This window comes from Myotis myotis, unplaced genomic scaffold (assembly GCF_014108235.1).
Source record: "Myotis myotis isolate mMyoMyo1 unplaced genomic scaffold, mMyoMyo1.p scaffold_m19_p_3, whole genome shotgun sequence".
NCBI lineage: Eukaryota > Metazoa > Chordata > Mammalia > Chiroptera > Vespertilionidae > Myotis > Myotis myotis.
The window spans coordinates 183,687,926-183,709,227 of record NW_023416335.1 but is presented as its reverse complement, the minus strand read 5'-3'; the positions used below and the strand labels follow the sequence as shown (position 1 = coordinate 183,709,227).

At 37.4% G+C, this 21,302-nt stretch overlaps 1 protein-coding gene across 19 annotated transcripts in view; it reads left to right on the top strand.

The window, feature by feature from the left end:
- The window catches only part of PLEKHA5 (pleckstrin homology domain containing A5), a 214,046-nt gene that overhangs the window by 126,310 nt on the left and 66,434 nt on the right, over nucleotides 1-21,302 (top strand). For 14 of the 19 annotated variants that reach the window (XM_036297408.1, XM_036297406.1, XM_036297407.1 and 11 more), the window contains 4 exons: nucleotides 3,507-3,611; nucleotides 5,923-5,995; nucleotides 14,824-14,924; nucleotides 17,981-18,096. In XM_036297408.1, coding sequence (XP_036153301.1) covers nucleotides 3,507-3,611; nucleotides 5,923-5,995; nucleotides 14,824-14,924; nucleotides 17,981-18,096 — 395 coding nt within the window. Of the gene's footprint in view, nucleotides 1-3,506; nucleotides 3,612-5,922; nucleotides 5,996-14,823; nucleotides 14,925-17,937; nucleotides 18,097-21,302 lie in introns of those variants that run through there. The other 5 variants (XR_004965794.1, XR_004965795.1, XM_036297421.1 and 2 more) reach the window with 5 other exon arrangements.

Here is a 21,302-nt window from a genome sequence, read left to right as displayed (position 1 = left end):
TTATTACATGAATCTAATTATATTCGCAGTAATTGACATAAGCAATGGCTTGGAATATAAAGTAATAAGATTATGTTTTAATAGTGCAATGGCTTACATTTTTAAAAATATTATAGAGTTCAGATTTTGAATAATTTTACAAATGTAATGGATGTTTGTGTGAAAGAATAGCAATTTATTGAATCAACGTAAGTTTTAAAGGTGAAGATTAATATGATGGCCTAGAAATTTCTATTAAGTATGCCTGGAGTGAGCAGTCTCACACTCTTTAAAAATGTAAATAATTTGTAATTCTTGTCTACACTAATAAAAGAGAAATGTGTAAATTGACCGTTACTTTGTGACGCCCACCAGCCAATCAAGAGTGAGTATGCAAATTAGTGGAACAAAGATGATGGCAGGAGCCAGCCAGAGCAGGTGGGAGGCTAGGGTCGCCCCCGGTGATGGAGGAAGCCAAGCTTCCCACCCACCCTGGCCAGCTGCCAAAGGAGGGGCTTGTGGGTGGCCGCCACAGAGCCAGCCTGCGTGCGCGTGAGGCTTGGGTCGTCCGGGCCAGCTGCTGAGGGAGGTGCCTGGAAATGGCCCTCAGCCCCTCACCCAGGCTGACCACAACCCCATGGAGTGAGGGTCCCGCTGGGGTGCCTGGCCAGCCTGCAAACAACCATCAGCCTCTCACCCAGGCTGGCCAGGCACCCCAGCGGGGACCCCCACCCTGAAGGGGTTGTGGCCAGCCTGCAAACTGCCCCAGCCCCTCGCCCAGCCTGGCACCATCCCCACTGGGGACCTCCACCCCAATGGGGGCATGGCTAGCCTGCAAAGCAGCACAGGCCCCTCACCCAGGCCGCCCTGCCATCCAGGGGAACCCCCACCCTGATCCGGGACACCCTTCAGGGCAAACCAGCTGGCCCCCAGCCATGCACCAGGCCTCTATCTATACTAATAAAAGGGTAATATGCTAATTAGACTGGGAGACCTTCCCGACAATCTTCTGGACCAAGCCATGGTGGTGGGGCCAAGGTAGAGGCAGTTAGGTGCCAAGAGGGGAGGGCACTTGTGGGTGATCAGGCCAGGATAGTATGGCAGTTGTGGGTGATCAGGCCAGTGGGGGGGAGGGGGCGGCGTTGGGGGTGATCAGATTGGCGGGGGGACAGTTTGGGGTGAGCAAGCTGGCAGGGGGGCTCAGTTGGGGGTGAGCAGGTCATCAGTGGGGGTCAGTTGGGGGTGAGCAGGCCAGCAGGCAGAGTGGTTAGGGGCAATCAGGCAGGCAGGCAGGTGAGCGGTTAGGAGCCAGCAGTCCCGAATTGTGAGAGGGGTCCCAGATTGGAAAGGGTGCAGGCCGGACTGAGGTATTCTCCCCCTCCCCCCCCCCCCGTCCCCCGCACAAATTTCGTGCACCAGTCCACTAGTATAATATAAAATGCTAGTAAGATAACTAAATATTATAATGCTTAATTAATAATTTTAATTAAAATCTAGAAAAATTATAGGTGGATTAGGGTCCACCAAGTCATCGTCTAGAACAGCCGTGGGCAAACTACGGCCCGCGGGCCGGATCCAGCCCGTTTGAAATGAATAAAACTAAAAAAAAAAAGACCATACCCTTTTATATAATGATGTTTACTTTGAATTTATATTAGTTCACACAAACACTCCATCCATGCTTTTGTTCCGGCCCTCCGGTCCAGTTTAAGAACCCATTGTGGCCCTCGAGTCAAAAAGTTTGCCCACCCCTGGTCTAGAAAGAAAGTTGGATCTGTGCCTCGTACTTTACACCAAAAATTTTCCAAGTAGGTCAGGTATTGAAATGTTAAAACTATAAAAGCAGTACAGAAAACAATGAAAGATTTGTTTGTTTTGTTGAGAGAGAGAGAGAGAGAGAGAGAGAGAGAGAGAGAGAGAGAAGGTCGCTGGTTTAATTTCAAGTCCCAGCACTTGCCCAGGTTTTGAATTCAATCCCCGATAGAGGGTGTGCAGGAGGCAGACAGTCAGTGCTTCACTCTCACATTGATGTTTCTCTCTCCCTCCTTATCTCTTCCCCTCTCTCTAAAAATCTATAAAAATATTAAAGAAAGAAAGAAAAGAACAAACTCAGAATGTGAATGGGCTTTCTAAAAATGATATAAAACTCAGAACTCAAATTGAGAGATTCAACCATAGAAAATTTTCATGCATGCATAAATCTGCAATCCATGTAACAAAGAATAATTCCTTTATAATTAAAGCGATGCTATGAATCAGTAAGAAAAAGGCTTACAAACCCAGTTTTTAAATGGGCAAATATGTAAAGTCACTTTACTGGAGGGGGGAAAATAGTTTTTTTTCTTAAACATATGTGAAAAAGGTACTCAGATCCTTCATAATATGAAAAAATGCCAGTTAAAACCAGAAAGGGACACCATTTTTTCACTTACCTGATTTACAAAGTTTAAAAGTTTTATAGCACAGATAAGAATATAAATAGCCATTTTCTTTATATAGTGAGCTCCAAGAAATAGATGAACAGAAAAGTAGATATTATATATTAAATCATTTGACGGGGGAGAGATATTCCATATCTATGAAAACAGTTATTTGAGGTAGATAGACACAGATGCACACACAGTGATTCTTTGGGTGCTGGTGTCTAGAGCTGAGAAAGAAGTAGACTGGTCCTCGTATATCTTTTTGTACCATTTGAGTTTTAGATTATATTTAAATATTAAAAGCAAATTAAAACTTTTTTTTTTAAACACACATGCTTTAGGTAAAACAAAAAATTCTAATAAGCTAGCTTTCCCAAAGATTCTAAGTTGGAAAATAAGAAATCACTTGATATTACTTACTTTCATACAGAAATTAAAATTCAGCTTCTTGTTTTTATGTTCGTTGGTTTCTACTACCATTTATGCCAAAATAAATCGTGATGCTAAACACAGCAGTATCTTAAAAGTTTATATATCCTTATGTGTACTTCTAAGACTATAGTAAACACCATCTGTCTGGTATCATTCAAGTTCAGATTTGTCTATGACATTAAGCCTTGTTTTGACTTGATGTGTGATTTGTTTGCTTGTGTTTTATATCTGAATATATCTCTTGTGACTTGCTGCTAATTTTCTGTAATTGAAACAACACTTCAATGCAGATATATCGCATAAAGTTCTGTCTTTTGGTTTATTCTTCAAGATTTGTTAATAATTTTTATTCAAGGTTCATTCAAGTTATGTAGCAGGTAGGACAAAATACTGCCACCCCCAGTGCCCTTTTAGAAATTGTATGTCCATCTTTTAAAGGAGAGATTGTAAAACCTGTGATCCTTTTGTAATATCCCGGGGGAAGAAGTCTTTGTGCAGAATTATTACACTTGGAAGAACTAAGCCAGCAAAAGCAGAGTTGCAATAATTCACCTGAAAAGATTTAAGTCCTGCAAGTTTCAGAGGAATCTGAAAAGAGATTAAAATTGTGAGGATGAAAAATAAACTCAAACACCTAATCATTTATACCACTTTGTGCTTTTTTCTATTTAGACTTCACGAGCTTCGAAAAAAGTTCATAATTTTGGAAAGAGATCAAATTCAATTAAAAGGAACCCTAATGCACCAGTGGTCAGACGAGGTTGGCTTTATAAACAGGTATTTATTTTTTTCCTATTTGATGTGGAAAAAGGACAGAATAAAAGGGACTTTTCCAGTTGAATGTTCCCGAGACAGTTATGCCAAATGGAGAAGGACCTGTCGAGGAGCCACCCAGATTCTTTTACTTCTGTTAGCACTAAGGATGTTAGGGGAACAGATGAGCCAAGAAAAGGATGATGGTTAGAACAGAGACTGTGTGTTTGTTATAGGTCGGTCTAGATTTGAAGTTAAATATATGCTGTATGAAATGTTAGGAATGACATGCTAAAATTTGGTGGCCAGAAATATTTTTTAAACTGAAAAAACCCATCCAGAGGTATTGTTCATTTTTCTGTTCCTTTAAAAGCATTAGAGAAATATATAATTATATACTTTAATTTATAGAGAAATCTGATCATAATTTAAGACTTTTCTGATTTTCTTCCAGATTTTTGCGCCTGTGCTCTCAAGGCCTCTTTCTTAATGCTGTTTTTTGTTTTATTTCTCTCTTTCTTTTTCTTTTTCTTTTCTTGTTTTCCTGTTTGCCCAAACATGGTTAACATCCTGATAAGTTGGGCTATATATTGTTCTATTGTCTGGGAAACTTGATGACTAATTTTTTTTTTGGAACTTTGTCATATGTGTTGGAATTAGTAAGGATGCGTATCTATTTTGACTGCATATTGGCTGCTGTTTTCTTATTTAATTTCTGGTTTGCAGCTAGGTTTCAGCTTAATGACCACCAGATAACTGAGGTGATATATTTGGCATTTAAGACCTTTATCTGGTTTTATTCTGTCTCTGATTCTACATGTATACAGGTGATACAGAATAAGTTAAATAATAATTCATTGGTGGTACATATTTTTTCTGTCAAATATTGCTAATTGTTTTCAGATGACCTAATTATTGTGTTCTTAAAATTAATAATGAATTTGATAAGAAGTATTCATTAAACATTGCTCCCTCTGAAAGATGGATGGGTAGCAGCTAAGCTAATGTATTGGAAGAGGACCATCTTAAAAATCCAAAGAATTTCCAAATTATTTTTTCCAATTTCTCACTGAATTGATTGGCTATGTAACTTGGGTTCAAGTTTTCATTTTTATTTAAAGATCATTTTCTATATTTTAACCATCTTATATTTAAACTTACCCAAGTTAAAAGATTTTTTTAACTAGTCTTTCTAATGAGACCACATAATGTGCATAAATAGTTCAGTGCAATATTGAGCCTAATAGAGGTTATGGAACTCTTTATTTAAAATGAGTCTTGTTCTTATTTCTTGATTCCTTAATTAATTTAGTATTGCAAAAGTGTTACCAACCAATTTCTCTTTTATGAGTTATTATTTTGTAATAAGTGTGTGACTAACAGAGAATATTTGTTTGCAGAGCTGCCTAAAAATCTTTTAAAAAGTGCCTGTACTCAAGAAGGACAATATAATTAGGAAATTGAAAGTACTATGTAACTTTAATTTTTTTTTATCCTTTCTTTGACATAGCTGTCCGTTTTAAGGACAAATATTTTTCTTAAAAGAGATTTTCATCCATACAATTTCCTTAGTTCAAAGTCATCATAAGATACTGGTCACAATTAGAACTAAATTTAAAAAATATTAATCGAAGAACATCAAAACTGGCCTCTTTTCTTTCCCCTTGCATCTTTTTCATGTTCATGTTTCCTATTTTCTTGCAATCTTGCTTTCTTGCATATGGGACATGTGGGAAGATATATTTTATTAAAATTGTAATTTTGTTTGAGCTTGGTATTTTTATGAACTAAATTATTTAGAAGGAGCTGCCAAATAGGCACTCTTTCCTGCCGGATGAGCAAAACGCAAACCATATATGTAAGAAGAAAACTGTGTTTATGAAATGTATTTATGTGCTGAGGTTTCTTTAATGCAGTCATTTTAAATCACCTCACATATTTTCCTTCTTGTTGACGATTAACATATTTATTAAATCTGGTTTACCAGAATGCCTGCACTGCTTCATGGTTCCATTATCCTCAGGCTCGCAGACATGTTTCCAGAAGAGTGAATTTCACATTGTTTAAAAATGTGAAACCAAATCAGATTGCTTCAACAGTATTCCTTTTACATGACTGTATTACTCTTCAGAGACCAAGTGTACTTTGGAATATTTTTATATGATGCAAGCCCCTAGAAAACTACCCCAAATTTTTATTAGCTTTTTAGTTAGATTTCTGTGTAGCAATATCAAACACACCTCGTTTTTAAAGCTTATTTTAAATAAATGCATCAGAAGTGGGTTTTAATTTCCTGAAATGAAAAAGAGTTCTTTGTTATGCTGATTGAATGCAGGACAGCACTGGCATGAAGCTGTGGAAGAAACGCTGGTTCGTGCTTTCTGACCTTTGTCTCTTTTATTATAGAGGTGAGTTTACCACTGTCTTAGTGTGTTATTTCATAATTGCAATAGAAGATTTGTTAAGTGTAGGATAGTTTTTTTTTAAGAGAAAAACATTACAGTTCTATCTGTTATTTTATGTCAAAAAATAGTATCAAGAAAACCTATTTTTCATTGACATATAATACCAGCATTTGAGATAAAACAGAAGATGATATGCTATAGTTTTTCAAACAGATTAGTCTGAATTTTGGTCCCATTTCTGTAATCTAATGGTGCTAATCTGATTTGTTTTGTGTGAAGAGCATATGAATCTTCACTGTATCATGTTATCCTTTAATACAGTGCCTAATAGATAAAAATCATTCGTTTGATGAGATTCTTTTTGCGCGTCAGCTCTATCAGGTCTCCTGTAGGTCCACTAAACACCCAGTTCTCCCCAGCAAATGATTTTAGAATATCAAAGACTACTGGATGCATTGGCAAATTGAAAAATCACAAACAAATGTATTCATTCTGATCCCTTCCTGCCCCTCCCCTCCTTTTTTCAACAAACAGTGACAACTCCCTGAAAGATGGAGAAAGTTGTAGCATACATGCCAGGCTATCAGTCTTGCTGGAGAGGAAATAAAGGCATTGGCTTAGGTGTGGAGTAGCAGTCTTCATTGACCCTGTCTGGATATCATAAACTCCTTTTTTCTTTAAGTGTTGTCTATTATTATGCCGGGGTCCAACCCCAGCGGGTCCAGGGGTCCCCAAAGGTGTGGACGGAGTTGGCGAAGAAGGAATGACACGGAGACAGCGTTCAGGATCCTAGCCAGGATCTCTAGCCAAGTTCTGGTCAGGATCTCCAGTGAAGTTCTGGTTAGGATCTCCAGCCAGGTTCTGTGTCCATGTTGTCTTGCTAGGTTCTCCAGCCAGGTTCTCCAGGTTCTCCAGCCAGGTTCTGTAGCCAAGTTCCCTCGCTAGGTTCTCCAGCCAGGTTCTGTCCAGGTTCTCCAGCCAGGTTCAGTTACCAGGTTCTAGTCAGGTTCTCTTGCCAATTTCTGTAGTCAGGTTCAGTCCAGGATCTTTTGCCATGTTCTCTCGCTAGGTTCTGTCTCTAGGTTCTGAGGCCAGTTTCTGTCCGGGAACTTTTGCCATGTTCTCTCCAGCGAAGTTCTGTCTCTAGAGAACGTTCTGTGTAGGTTCTGTGCCTAGGTTCTATCTCTCTTGGTTCTGTCTTCTTACATCTGTATTTATACCAGTTGATTCCAATCCTGTCAATCTCTATTTCAAAGGTTAGGGCGTTTCTTATCTCCATTCCAGGGAGTAAAGATTATGTAGCTTAAGCATGATTGTTCGTAGTTAAAGTGATTAATTACCCACCTGGCACTTAGTTAAGAGGTTTTATTCCCTCCCTAACTTCAGGGGAAAATCCCTACCTGGGGAAACAACCTTTCTCAGAGACCTTGGTTAAAACACATAGTGCCAAGAAGGTGAGCAAACATATTAAGAACAGTATGCCATATATGCCAGGTCCCTTGAAACAGCAAGCATGGACCGGCTCCCGGCATTATTAGTACAATTTTAAGTAAATTACTAGTAGAGTGTGAAGTCAGAGCTTCTGTTCATATGCTGTATGGATCTGTTACGTACTACAGAGGTGGTACCTAACCATGAAAGGTGTACATGGGCTGTGCTCTCTATAGAAATCTGCTTCCACTATCATATAAAATCATGAATCTGAGCAATCACTTCTTCCCTACTTTAAAGTTGGGTTAGAAACAGTCACAAAAGAATTAGATTGTCAACATGTAATTAGTAATTTATAACTATTCTAGATATGACAAGATTTTAGGACCAATCAGCAGTTTTTAAAATTTACTTTGTGATTATACCCAAAAATAGTGGCAAAATTCTGTAGTCATCTATCAAAGCAATAATAAAGCATATTAACCTTCAAAATCTGAAATTTCCAGACTTATATTCATCTTTTCCCCCCACCCCACTGCAAACTGTGGTTGAAAAGTACTGCTGAGTCAGAATTAACTAAACCTATAAATTTTCATTTTGTTGTAGAGATGTTGGTCAGGCTGCAATTTTGGTATTATCTTCAGTTCAGTGCCAAGTATACGCCACAATTTTCCTTAAAGGTTTCCCCACTCTTTCAGGAAAGTAAGGAGTTGATATTCGGGCTTTATTCCTAAGCTTATAATTTGTACTTTCCTCTCCTTTTCAGTATATTTATAGACTGTTTAGAGCTTTAAATGAGAACAAGAAAATGTTTGTTACTACTTCTCATGTAAAAATTTCTAAATGTTAAATTGCAACAAAAAACAACACTGAATTCCTTGTAATTTGCTATTGTTATTGCCCATGGATATGTGCTCATCATCACTTATTAAAATAGAAAAACTTTTTGCTTAATTTGAGAAAAATAAAGGTAAGTTCAGAAGCTATGTTGAGGATGAGATTCCATATGCATTTTACATGCAATGTATTAATTAATTTTAATATGGTCCCCCTGACAGGAGGAATGTAAGGGGGGGGAGGGGACAGTAAGGAAAGAAAGAACATTTAACTCATTTCTGTTCTTCAGATGGTTGGAAAGAAGTATATGATGTTATATAATTTTACTATTTTATCAACAGAAAATGTCAGGTTTTACATAAAAGCTATCAGATTTTAGTGAGATGATCAGAACAGTTTGCAGTGTTGTTGTTTGAGTGTTTAAGCACATAACATAGATGCTCTATTTCATCTCTTCCTCACAGCCATTAGATAAGGTGGGACATCATGTACTCATTTATACAAAAGGGAACTAAGGGACAGCAAGGTCAGTTTGGTGGCCTGAGGTCTCACAACTACTAAGTGTCAGAGCCAGAATTATCACCCAAGCGCTTCTCTTAATCACAGGTTTTTAGCCCAACCCAGATCTCTCCTGTATGCTGAATACATTGGCCTCATTCATTTTTCCATATCTCTCAAAGCATCTGGTATACTAACACATAGAGTGTGCTGTCAGAATTTTTTGACAGAGCAGTTTGTGTTTCACAGATAGGGAAAATAAGACATAAAGAAAATGAAAGAGAATAAGTGATTTGTTATTTTTTTTACAATAGGTTGGGCAACAAATACCAGATGGAAGCCCAGGTTCCCACTACGCTTTGCAATACAGCAGGCAGATCATGAACCTGCTCCAATCAGTCGCTTAGGTTATTCTATGCTATAGTCAGCCTATTGACAAAACTTACCAGGGAACTTAATTCATTCACCACATATTTATTGAGCAGGACCTGCTTTATTTCAGGTGCTGTCAATACACCAGTGAGAGAAAGCTCTCATGAAGCTTACTTACTAGAGAGGTCAGAGAGACAGTAAATAAACTCAGAGAAGTAAAAAAAAAAAAAAAAAAAAAGACCATGATAGATGCTTTTAGGAAAGTACAGTCATATTATGAAAGTTGGGCCTGGGGGAGAGGTCTCTGGATTGGTACTCTGAGCAGATTTTGGTGGGTGGTGGTGGTTGTTTTTTCAGTCCTCACTGGAGGGCATGGTTAGAGAGAAGAAGGAAAAAAGAGGAGAAACATCAATTAGTTGCCTTCCATTTTTGCCCCGAGTAGGGATTGAACAGGCAACCTTTCAGTGCACAGGACAACACTCAGTTAGCTGAGCCACTCCGGCCTGGCTCAGCAGATATTTTAAATGGCAAGGTCTAAATTACAAGGAGGAGCTGGAGGGAGCACAGTATTCCAGGCAGGAGGAGCAGTAATGCAAAGGCTTTAAGTGTTGGGAATATTGAAGGAGCGGGAAGAAACCAGTGTGCCAAGCTGAGGGGCTGGCAGTAGGAAGGAGATGGATGGGAGAGATGGAGATCGCTCCGATGCAGGATTCTCATCGGAGCTTGATTCTACCCTAAAGGCCGTAAGGAAACAATTGGATGTTTTTAAGCATAAGAGTGATTCAAACTGCTACTGGAGAAGGAATTATAAAGGGGAAGGAAGGTAACAGAGACTATTAGGAGCTGTTATGTAGAAATGATGATGGTCTAGTGTGGTAGTTAGCAGTGAGCTTTTGATGTGTCAGACCTCTTATTGGGTAGCACTTGCAGAAGTGAACCATGTAAACCCCTCTTCTTATGGAACTCACACATTAGCTGAAGGAGTGTGAGAGAGAATGTCATAGTGTTCAGTTAGGTTGAATAACTGTTGACCAGGCCTGTACAAGGAAGGAATTAGGAAAGAAGGGTGATCTAGGCAAAGGACTTAGCATGGGTGAACATGGAATGTGTGTAAAATTACACATAGGGCTTATATTGCTGGAATGAGGGCCATATCTGAAGACCTGGCAGGAAGTAAAGGCTAAAAAGTAGATCAGAGCATAAAAGGCATTTGTTTGCCATCCTAATGAGTTTAAACTCCGTCTGACTGCAAGAATAACACCAGGATTTGAGTGTACATTTTAGAAAAATCACCTTAAAATCACCAGTGTACATTTTAGAAAAAAGCACTTACACCAGAAGCCAAGAGACCAGTTAACAGAGTATTGAAGTATTCTAGGTGAGGAATGAGAACTAGTAAGTTTGTATGTATTCTTTATCTTGTTCTCCAACATCTTTAAAGCTGAAGTAGAAATCGGGTATTTAAAATGCCACTTGAATCCAATCAAATTGATGAGATTCTGTGGTTCCTGTCCCAGCTTATGTTCCCAGGAAGCAAGCTCTATGATGGAGATTAATGGCTTATTGGGGAGTATCTGTGGGGCCTCTCCCTATTGCCGGAAGGAGGTAGGAGGGAGCAGAGGGAGAAATTGCACTGCGGTGCAACCTTAAAAAGGCTCAGCTGGGCCCCGCAGAGAGTTTGTTCATCTATAAACATTGTTCACCACCTGCCCTTCGTTTGGCAGTATATCACGCCCTCTGGGTGACAGAAAGTAAGGCAGTGATTTAGGTCGGGCTTGAGAGAGAACCAAACAGAAGAATGCCCTGATGGGGAACATTAGAAGAATCTAGTAGTGGATGCTCTGGCCGGTGTGGCTCAATTGGTTGGGTGTCATCCCAGGAGGCAGCCAATAGAAGTTTTGCTCTCACATTGATGTTTCTCTCTCTTTGCCTCCCTCTCTCTAAAAAAATCAATTAAAAAATCTTAAAAAAAAAAGGGGGGGGGGATGAAGGTTTTATAGGCAGTCTTTAACTTTATAATAATAATGGCAATATTTATTGAACACTTGATATGGACGGAGTGCATTATTGAGTTCTTTATGTCTATTAACTGACTTAGCCCTCACAACAATTCTTTGAGGTAAGTCCTGTTTTCCTTAAATTGCTGGTTGATGAAACTGAGATACACAGCATCAATAACTTGCCTGAGACCTCACAGCTACTTAGCGTTCTGCCGGGAAACAATCCATGATCATACAGGGAAGTGGCCCTGTGCTGTGTTCCCTCTGCATGTCCTGAAATAACTTCAGGAAAGTCGATTTTATTCCATAAGAAGACTGGATTATTTGATAATGATTTTTTTATTAAAGATGACTTCATGAGCTGTTTCTGATTTGTTTTATATAAATATAAAATTGGATTTAAAATCAGAATGTCACTCATTTTTTTAAATTGTCATATTCTCTATAATTGATGACTTACTTTGTATTTCTTTTTACCATTTAGACTAAATCTGCAGTTTTGTTTTTTCTTCTTTATATCTGTGAATTACACGTGAATAAGCACAGTATAGTAAAACCAAAATTTTTTTTAATTTTTTTCCTTTTTATTTATTTATTTTTTTAATTAAATCTTTATTGTTCAGATTATTACATTTGTTCCTCTTTTTCCCCCCCATAACTCCCCTCCTCCCAGTTCCCGCCCCACCCTCCACCCTCACTCCCCACCCACTGTCCTCATCCATAGGTGCACGATTTTTGTCCATTCTCTTCCAGCATCTCCCACACCCCTTTCCCCCCCAAGAATAGTCGGTCCATTCCCTTTCTATGTCCCTGATTCTATTATAATCACCAGTTCATTCTATTATAATCACCAGATTATTTATTCACTTGATTCTTAGATTCACTTGTTGATAGATGCATATTTGTTGTTCATAATTTGTATCTTTACCTTTTTCTTCCTCTTCCTCTTCTTAAAGGATACCTTTCAGCATTTCATATAATCCTGGTTTGGTGGTGGTGAACTCCTTTAGCTTTTCCTTATCTGTAAAGCTCTTGATCTGACCTTCAATTCTGAATGATAGCTTTGCTGGATAAAGTAATCTTGGTTGTAGATTCTTGGTATTCATCACTTTGAATATTTCTTGCCACTCCCTTCTGGCCTGCAAAGTTTCTGTTGAGAAATCAGCTGACAGTCGTATGGGTATTCCCTTGTAGGTAATTGAGTTTCTTTCTCTTGCTGTTTTTAAGATTCTCTCTTTATCTTTTGCTTTTGGCATTTTAATTATGATGTGTCTTGGTGTGGTCCTCTTTGGATTCCTTTTGTTTGGGGTTCTCCGCGCTTCTTGGACCTGTAAGTCCATTTCTTTCACCAGGTGGGGGAAGTTTTCTGTCATTATTTCTTCAAATAGGTTTTCAATATCTTGCTCTCTCTCATCTTTTGGCACCCCTATAATTCTGATGTTGGTACGCTTGAAGCTGTCCCAGAGGCTCCTTACACTATCCTCGCATTTTTGGATTCTTTTTTCATTTTGCTTTTCCGGTTGGGTGTTTTTTGCTTCCTCGCATTTCAAATCATTGACTTGATTCTTGCGCTCCTCTGGTCTGCTGTCGGGAGTCTGTATAATATTCGTTATTTCAGTCCGTGTATGCTTAATTTCTAGTTGGTTCCCCAATATAACATCGAGGGTCTCATTAGTTTTCTTGTAGATCTCATTAAGTTTATCGGCGGCTTCTAAACAGTTCTTGAGAGACCTTAAAAGTGTGGTTCTGAACTCTATATCTTCCATTGACAATTTTGTCCTGTTTCTTTATCTCTGCATTTTGTTATGCTTCCTTGGTGCACCCCCTAGTGGTCTTTGTGGGCAGTCTTATAGTTAAACCTTGATTGTTGTAGCTAATACCAGGGAGGGTTTGACCTCCAGGCCAAGTGGCTATGAGAATCAGCTGTGTCAGCAGTGAGAGAACTTCTGTCCTCTAGGGAGGTGCTAATCTAGGCTTTGCCTGAGGCTATCCGGCAAATGCCTGTGTGCAGGGCTTGGGCAGGGCGGGTTGCACAGGATCAACAGGGTGGGCCGGAGAGAGCAGTTATGGCGGCTCTCAGTCCTGTCCCCAGGGGCTCTGCCTCTCTGAGTCCCAGCACCCGCTGCAAAGCTCGGAGAGAAAGCTGCACTCGCTCTGACCGAAGCCAGACAGTCCTGCTTCTCCCGTTTGAGTCTGGGTCCCTAAAGACTCGCCCGTATCTGGAGCTCAGAGTCTGCGACTCCCTCCCGATTGAAAACGCCAACCGCGCCCTCCGCTGCCAGCCCGCTCCGCGCACTCCGCACCTCAGAATTTGACTTCAGCACTGTGCCTCCTCTGAGTGTCCGTATGCGTTTCTCTTTCCTCCTAGTTGTAGGACTTCCACTCAGCCAGCGTTCCTGTGGTTCTGGGTGATGTCCCTTCCGTCTTTTAGTTTCACTTTTGAAGTAGTTGTTCAAAGCAGCAAACTCCTGCGTTAACCTATGCCGCCATCTTGGTTCTCCTCCAAAACCAAAATTTTGTTCCATGTTATTAGACAAGCTATAGAAATAATATCTATTTAATGCAGCTCTTCTTATTTTGGAAGTTCACCATTTATTCTTGTTAAGTTTATGATAATAAAAAAAAATGTGGCAAGCAAAATAAAAAAAATTTTCTAATGGTCTCTTTCATTGATGAGTTCATCAGCCTAATGCATAGCTTATTAACTTGTCTCATGGGTCTCTAATAACGAACTGTGTATTTCAGGTTTTATAAACATCTCTGCCCCCAAACAGAAAGTTAATAACATGAGTCCATACTATGCCAAGATAAATGTTTTATTTTCCTAAGTTTATTTTATGTGCTTGCCTTGTAGGCCTGTAATTTATTCCCACAACTTTATTGTATATCAGAATGACTGGTAAAAGCAAACCGTCAAGGTTATATGTCCTGAAAAGCATAGAATTTTTATAGTATACTTTAAAATGTATACTTCCAGGTATATCATTTATTCAAAACTACTTGGAGTTTGCATTCTAATGAGAAGAGAAAGATGATTGATTGATTGATTGATTGATAGATACATGATTGATAGATGATAGATAGATAGATAGATAGATAGATAGATAGATAGATAAGAACATGTAGCATGTCAGAGGTATTGAGGGTGGAAGGTAATGAAAGTTCCAGAAAGAAGTAAGGGCTCTAGGAAGCATTTTAAAATGAGTAAAGGAATGCCTTATTGGTGAGTCATTTGAGCCAAGACTGTTAGCAGGAGGGCCATGCATTTGTCTGGGCTCAGAATTGTTGGGCATTTTTAATCCTCATAGGAATGTTGGTAGATTAAGTATATAAAGTCCTGTCATTTCTTACATGGTAATATATATTTTCAATAATTGACATGTCAGAGGACTTTGTAAAATTCCATATATATGCCAAACAAATATATGCTTTTATTTCTAATTGACATATCTCTGACATGTGGAGCCAATTTTGATTTGCTTAGGAGAGGGAAATTTGTTGAAAGTAAAGAATATGCTTCTGCTATTTAATATTTTCCCTAAACACCTTATAAAGTACTACTCTAAACAGTACTTGAATACCGTTCATTTATATGTAAAAACCTTTTGATTTGGTCAAAATAAATTTTGAGAAAATTAATTCTGCTTCATGGGGACATTTAAAATTCTAATCAGATATTCAATTATTTCTTAGATGAGAAAGAAGAGGGTATCTTGGGAAGCATACTGTTGCCTAGTTTTCAGATAGCTATGCTTACCTCTGAGGATCACATTAACCGCAAATATGCTTTTAAGGTAAGGAAATAGTCATACTTTTTAATTCTTTGTTTGAATCTTGCATGGATTGAAAAATGGATATTGACCCATAGATTATTACAAAAAGTTATTTCAATTAGTCTTTTTTATATTTAAGTATGTTAATAGTTTTGTGATTGAAGAGGAGAATGTCACTTTAATTAGGAAGTCATATATTTAGGGTCAAGTGGCTTTATGTCTATACTTTCAAATGGTTCAAGATAAAGCAAATATGTAAAAATGCTAATAACTGGTAAATATATAGCTATCAGTGTCCTGGTGATAATTTTACTATTTTTTAAATGTTACTATATGCTTGAATTTTTCATAATAAATTTGGGGGAAGAGTACTATAAAAGATACTAACTATGTTTTTTAACATAATATAAGTATGTACATTTATGATCTTATAGAATATTTGCAAAGATTCTTTTTTCTTTTTTTTTTTTTAGTCTTAAGTACATTGTGAGCATCAGGTACTTTTGAGAAAACATTTAAGTTGAGACGTAAAATGTATTATTAAATCTAGCAGACCTGTGTACCACCCCCTTCCATGTTAAAAAGTATTCATTTAGAACTGTGTGACACTGACACTGTTATTTGACCATGGGTTTAGATTTTTTTTGTTGTTGTTAGCTCATTAATTTGACAAAGGTTTGTTGAATTTGTACTATTCCTAGGACATTTTGTTGGGTTCTTAGACTCTTAAAAAAAATACTAGAATGTTAAAATAGCAATAAAAGTGACTGTTAAGTGTATACTCTCTGTAATTATTTGATTTAATTTAAATTTTATCTGTAACAATGATAGTAATTTCTGTTTCAAATCCTCTCTTCTGTGATGTTTCCTCTGAATGTATGAGCCACTTTTACTACTAAGTCTGTTGACAGTGATGCTACTGCTCATCACCATGGTAAGTAGAAACTTCATAGACAATTGTTGAACAGTGTGTGGAACTCAGAGCTCAATAGGGAACTTTGCCACCATCTAGTAAATATTTCCATTTCATAGATGGCAAGCCTGTCAAATCACGAGCGTGGTTTGTTAGTGTCTGAGTCAGGGCTGCAATGGGGTCTTCTTAGCACCAGCCAGTCTTCCTTCCATTGATCAAAATATAGGCAGTGGTCTTTATTTATTTCTCCAAAATTCCACTCACACCAGTTACACTTTGTGGTGGTTTTAATTATTTTTTTTTTTAATATATTTTATTGATTTTTCACAGAGAGGAAGGGAGAGAGATAGAAAGTTAGAAACATCGATGAGAGAGAAACATCGATCAGCTGCCTCCTGCACATCTCCCACTGGGGATGTGCCCGCAACCCAGGTACATGCCCTTGACCAGAATCGAACCTGGGACCTTTCAGTCCGCAGGCTGACGCTCTATCCACTGAGCCAAACCGGTTTCGGCAGGTGGTTTTAATTATTTTAGCGACATACAGCATTTGAGCTATTTCTTTTGTGTGTTTTTCTATTGATTTTTTTTTTTTTTTTTTTTTTTTTAGAAAGAGAGGAAGGGAGATAGAAACATCAATCAGCTGCTCCTGCATGCCCCTTATCGGGGACCAAGCCAGCAACCTGGGCATATGCCCTGACCAAGAATTAAATTTGTGACCTCTTAGTTCATGGGTAGATGCTCAACCACTGAGCCACACCAGCCAGGCTCTTTTGAGTTATTTCTATAGTTTTATATTTTTTACATAGTTAAGTAAGATTTGTTGATTATATAGTTATTTTGATCATTGTTTTTGTTGAATTTATTTATATTCTGGTGCTTTCTGGAAAAAATGTTAAAGTTAATTGACATTGTTAATAAAGCGAGACAGTCAAGATATTAGAATAAAGTTTGTGGTTCCAGATTTATTTCTCTCATCTTTTTATATATTGCAGGCTAACTACATACTTAGTACTCTTTGCCTCATTCTGTTCTGACATAGCCTTTATTTATTGTTCCTTGTTGTTCATTGTCTAATAAGAAACTTCAAATGGAAACTTCAAATGGGCATCTTCAAATGGAAATTAAGAATGCTTCCCCCACAGAATCCCCACCATGACCTGTTTTTCTTTTGTTTTTTGTTTTACTTTGATGTCACTACTGATGCTGTCCATCTTTGCCTGATCAGCCCCTGGGTTAAGCTGAGCTCAGTGCTCACAATTTGGGTAGCAGCCTCATCAATACCTTCTTCATTCTGTTTTCCTGTTTCTGGAATAGAGGCACATTGAACCACCATGAAGAAAATCAAACAAACACTACTTACCATTTACATAGGCCTCTTTCCTCAAACCCAAAACATTTATATTTCAACTCTGAAACTTGAGAATAAAAGTTGAAGGTACATACCATTTGGGATTATTGATACATCTGTTATGTTTATATATAGGTGTCTATAAGGATTAGACAAATGCTTTAACAGTAGTGCCTTTTGAGGACTAAAGGAATGTCTAACAAGGGGAAATACTAAGATATGTACATATTTATTTTGTTGCTGGTTTCTCTGGAACAATTTTTTTTATGTATTTTTATTTATTTTAGAGAGGAAGGGAGAAGGAGATAGAAATATCAATGATGAGAGAGAATCATTGATCAGCTGCTTCCTGCAAGCCCCACACTGGGGACCAAGCCCTTAACCCAGGCATGTGCCACGACTGGGAATCAAACCATGACGTCCTGGTTCATAGGTCAATGCTCAGCCACTGAGTCACACTGACCTGGTACGGTACATTCTTGAATAAAGCATGAATTATAGTAAATGGATATTGCTAGGGACTTGTACATGGAACAGACACAACTAAGTGCTACATTTTTTGCCTCCTTCCTTCCCATTCTTTTTTTTTTTTTTTTAAGAAAAATTGTAAAATTAAAAGGAAAAATTAATATTTATACAATTTCAAGGTTGAATTATATTTTTCTTAAATCATTTATTTCTATATCTGTATTTATGATAAGTCTGCTCTTTTGAAATTTCATAGTAGTGATCTATGCACAAAACCACTTTTTTTTTTCTTCCTTTTACAGATCCCATATTCCTATTTAAAGCGATCGTGTCATTTTCAATCAGGCAGCCCATCCAAACATGCGGACCTATTATTTCTGCACTGATACAGGAAAGGAGATGGAATTATGGATGAAAGCCATGTTAGATGCTGCCCTGGTACAGACAGAACCTGTGAAAAGGTAAAAGGCTTGTAGGAAAAATAATGGTGATTTCCACTTACATTTTATTCCATGCCTTGTAAGTATGTCATTATCCTAGTACATATCATTTTAGTTTAGTAGTCATTGTATGAAATCATTTCTCAGAAAGCAAGGATTCATTCATGTTTTATATAAAATTCACACACCTTACTAAGTTAGTCTGAGATACCACCTGCATTGTTATCCCACCTCTCCTCCTCATTCATTTTCACCTATCCGTGTACTGAGGTGAATCCAGAATTCTAACATTCAAACTGAATGTTCTTTCTTCTTACAGAATTACCTTTAATTTCCGGTAAGTACATTTTTAATTGTTATCTTAAAACTACACAAGATAGTTTTGTTTTTTTTAAGGTCCTAAATCTTAGAAGAGAATTTATATTCATGAAGTTAATTTTATTATATTTTTAAAATTATGTTGTATGTTTTTAAAGTTTGATAAATTGAAATAATATTTTGTTATGAGTTTCGGTAGTGTTTTTTTGTTGTTGTTGTTTTTGGGTTTTTTTCGTTTTCAGCATTACCTGGTTAATCGATTGATTTATGATGAATGTCTCCAGAAAATAATTCATCAAGCATATACATTATTTCTAAATATATCTCCTTTTTGCTGAAATCTACATCCTTTCTTTTGAAACTTCAGCACTTAGATTCTTTGATAATATAAATATGTACCATTAAAATTGTTGTTATTTTTTTCCTGCTTAAACATGGATCATTTTAATATTAAACTACATTAAGAACTCGTGAGAGGAAATCTGTTTCTAAAGCTGAATAATGTACTTTAAATATATTTTTTTATATCCCTGTCATTTGAAGAAAGATGTATAATAAAGTTAAAATATTTTTTTCCCAGTCAGCGATAATTGAGCAGGTCTTATAAGGAAAATGCTAACTTGTGCTTCTGGGGTTTTTTTTCTTCTCAGGAAAAAAGAGGATTGTCTTTAGTCGTTTTTAGTGTTCATATAAAGTCTTATGACTTATTGAGTAAAAGACTTACGTTGATGCTATGTATTTGTTTGTTTTTAAAATGCCAAGTCCAAAGCAACTTAAGTAATCACTATTAATTGAGCCATGGGAAATATAAGGAGCATTAAAAAAAGAAGGCCCATGATTGAACTCAGGACAGATTTTTTTTTTTTTAAATATATTTTTATTGATTTTTTACAGAGAGGAAGGGAGAGAGATAGAGAGTCAGAAACATCGATGAGAGAGAAACATCGATTAGCCGCCTCCTGCACATCCTCCACCGGGGATGTGCCCGCAACCCAGGTACATGCCCTTGACCGGAATCGAACCTGGGACCTTTCAGTCCGCAGGCTGACGCTTTATCCACTGAGCCAAACCGGTTTCGGCAGGACAGATATTTTTAAGAAAAACCACCTCAACTATATGCATATTCTGGATTGAGACCTAATAAAAGGAATTCCATTTGTTAAAATCACCTGAATGCTAGAGAAAATAATGTAGGTGAAAATAATTAATGGAAAATCTCAAAATAATTTTAACTTTAAAGTAAAATTGTTAGGGTATTATTTAGAATTCAGAAATCAACATAATAATTGAAATATTTGATTTCCAAATACTTTCAGTATTATATGTTGTACTTTATTATCTCAGAATTTTAACTTTTCTTTTCTGATAAGTTGTAAGTTTTCTAAAAACTTATAACTACTCATAATTTAGGGTAATAAAGATGACAGTCAATATTTTGGTTTGGCTTCTGGTAACCTGTTACGTGCCTGTAACAATTTTTAGCCAGTTGGGTGGTTAGCCAGGAATTATTGAACACCACCTATGTGCCCAGCCTGGTGTCAATCACTGTTGCCATGTAGAAATTATTTTTTACTTTGCTTCTAGCTGTTATATTTTAATCCTGCCCTGTTAATATTGATTATTAAAACTGAAGGTACCTAATTATTGTCATATTTCATTTCATTACTATTGGGAGATTTTCTTTGCTTGGTTTTAGGGTAATGGGCTCTCTTTCCTATATGGCCAGAATACTTAGAAGTATTTATTAAGGCTTATCAACTAAGACATAAAAACATTCAGTTTTTAACTAGATAGTTCATTGCTTCTGAATTCCTACTAAAGTATTTAAGCTGTGAACAATAACATAGTCCCCTAGTATGGCGATCATTGGTGGAATAAAGCAATCTAAGCATAATATACATTCTCTGACTAATTTCCATCTCCGTGGCCTATTATTTTCATTTTCTATATTTGCATGTATCTTCTACAATAACTTCAGTGTCTCTTTTTAAAGTTAAATCACAAGCTTTACATCAGTTATGTTATCCTAGCATACATTTCCGAATCAGTTTTATTCCAGTTAGAGAAAAGTCAGCATATGTGATTTTTTTATTACATTTTTTTAAATGATAAATTGCGGGGGGGGGGGGGGGGCATAAGACAAAAGGCAGTACAGTTCTAGTTTAAAATATAGCTTTAGATAGACTAGAAGTAACTAAGTTAAAAAAGTCTTTTCAGATATTTGATATTTGTGATAAAAATTCCTTCCCACCCCACCTCCAAGTTTAGGGTGAGTGTGCCTTTGTGGAAGTCTTCTGACTATTGTCTTTCAAGGGGAAGGTGCTCCATAGCATATCAGTAAATTTTCTCAGTATCTAATATTGCTTCCAGTCTAGATGCCGTACATTTTTTCTAACCTGAATATAGGGGTAGTCCTTAACTTTACTGCAAGAAAAACAGTCCCATTTCATTTTTGCCTCATTGATCATATTCCAAACTACCTACCGATCAATAGCTGTGTATTATGGATTATTGTCTGCACATCACAGAACTGGCATCAGTGGCACACTTAGGATTCAACAGCATTTTTACCTATTGAAGTGTGGCCAGTTCCTGAAAGGCTCCCAGCATTGATCTTGGCCATTTCATGCAGATTCAGACACTCAGCTTGACCTTGACAGAGGTCAATGCCTGGAAGCGATTGGTCTCAGGGCAGCTGATGCTCATCAGAAAGATGTAGAGATAGCTACTGGGATGGTGAGCAGTAAAACTGTCCAGTGTTCCAGACACACACAGTTAAGTGACACATCCTTCTGGTGAAAGATGGACATGGAATGCCAGATTCTAATCCAAAATTGCTTGATGGCATGGGGTGATAATAAAGGTGGCAGCCACCAATGTACTCCCCTGGTCCTCATAACATCCTTCAG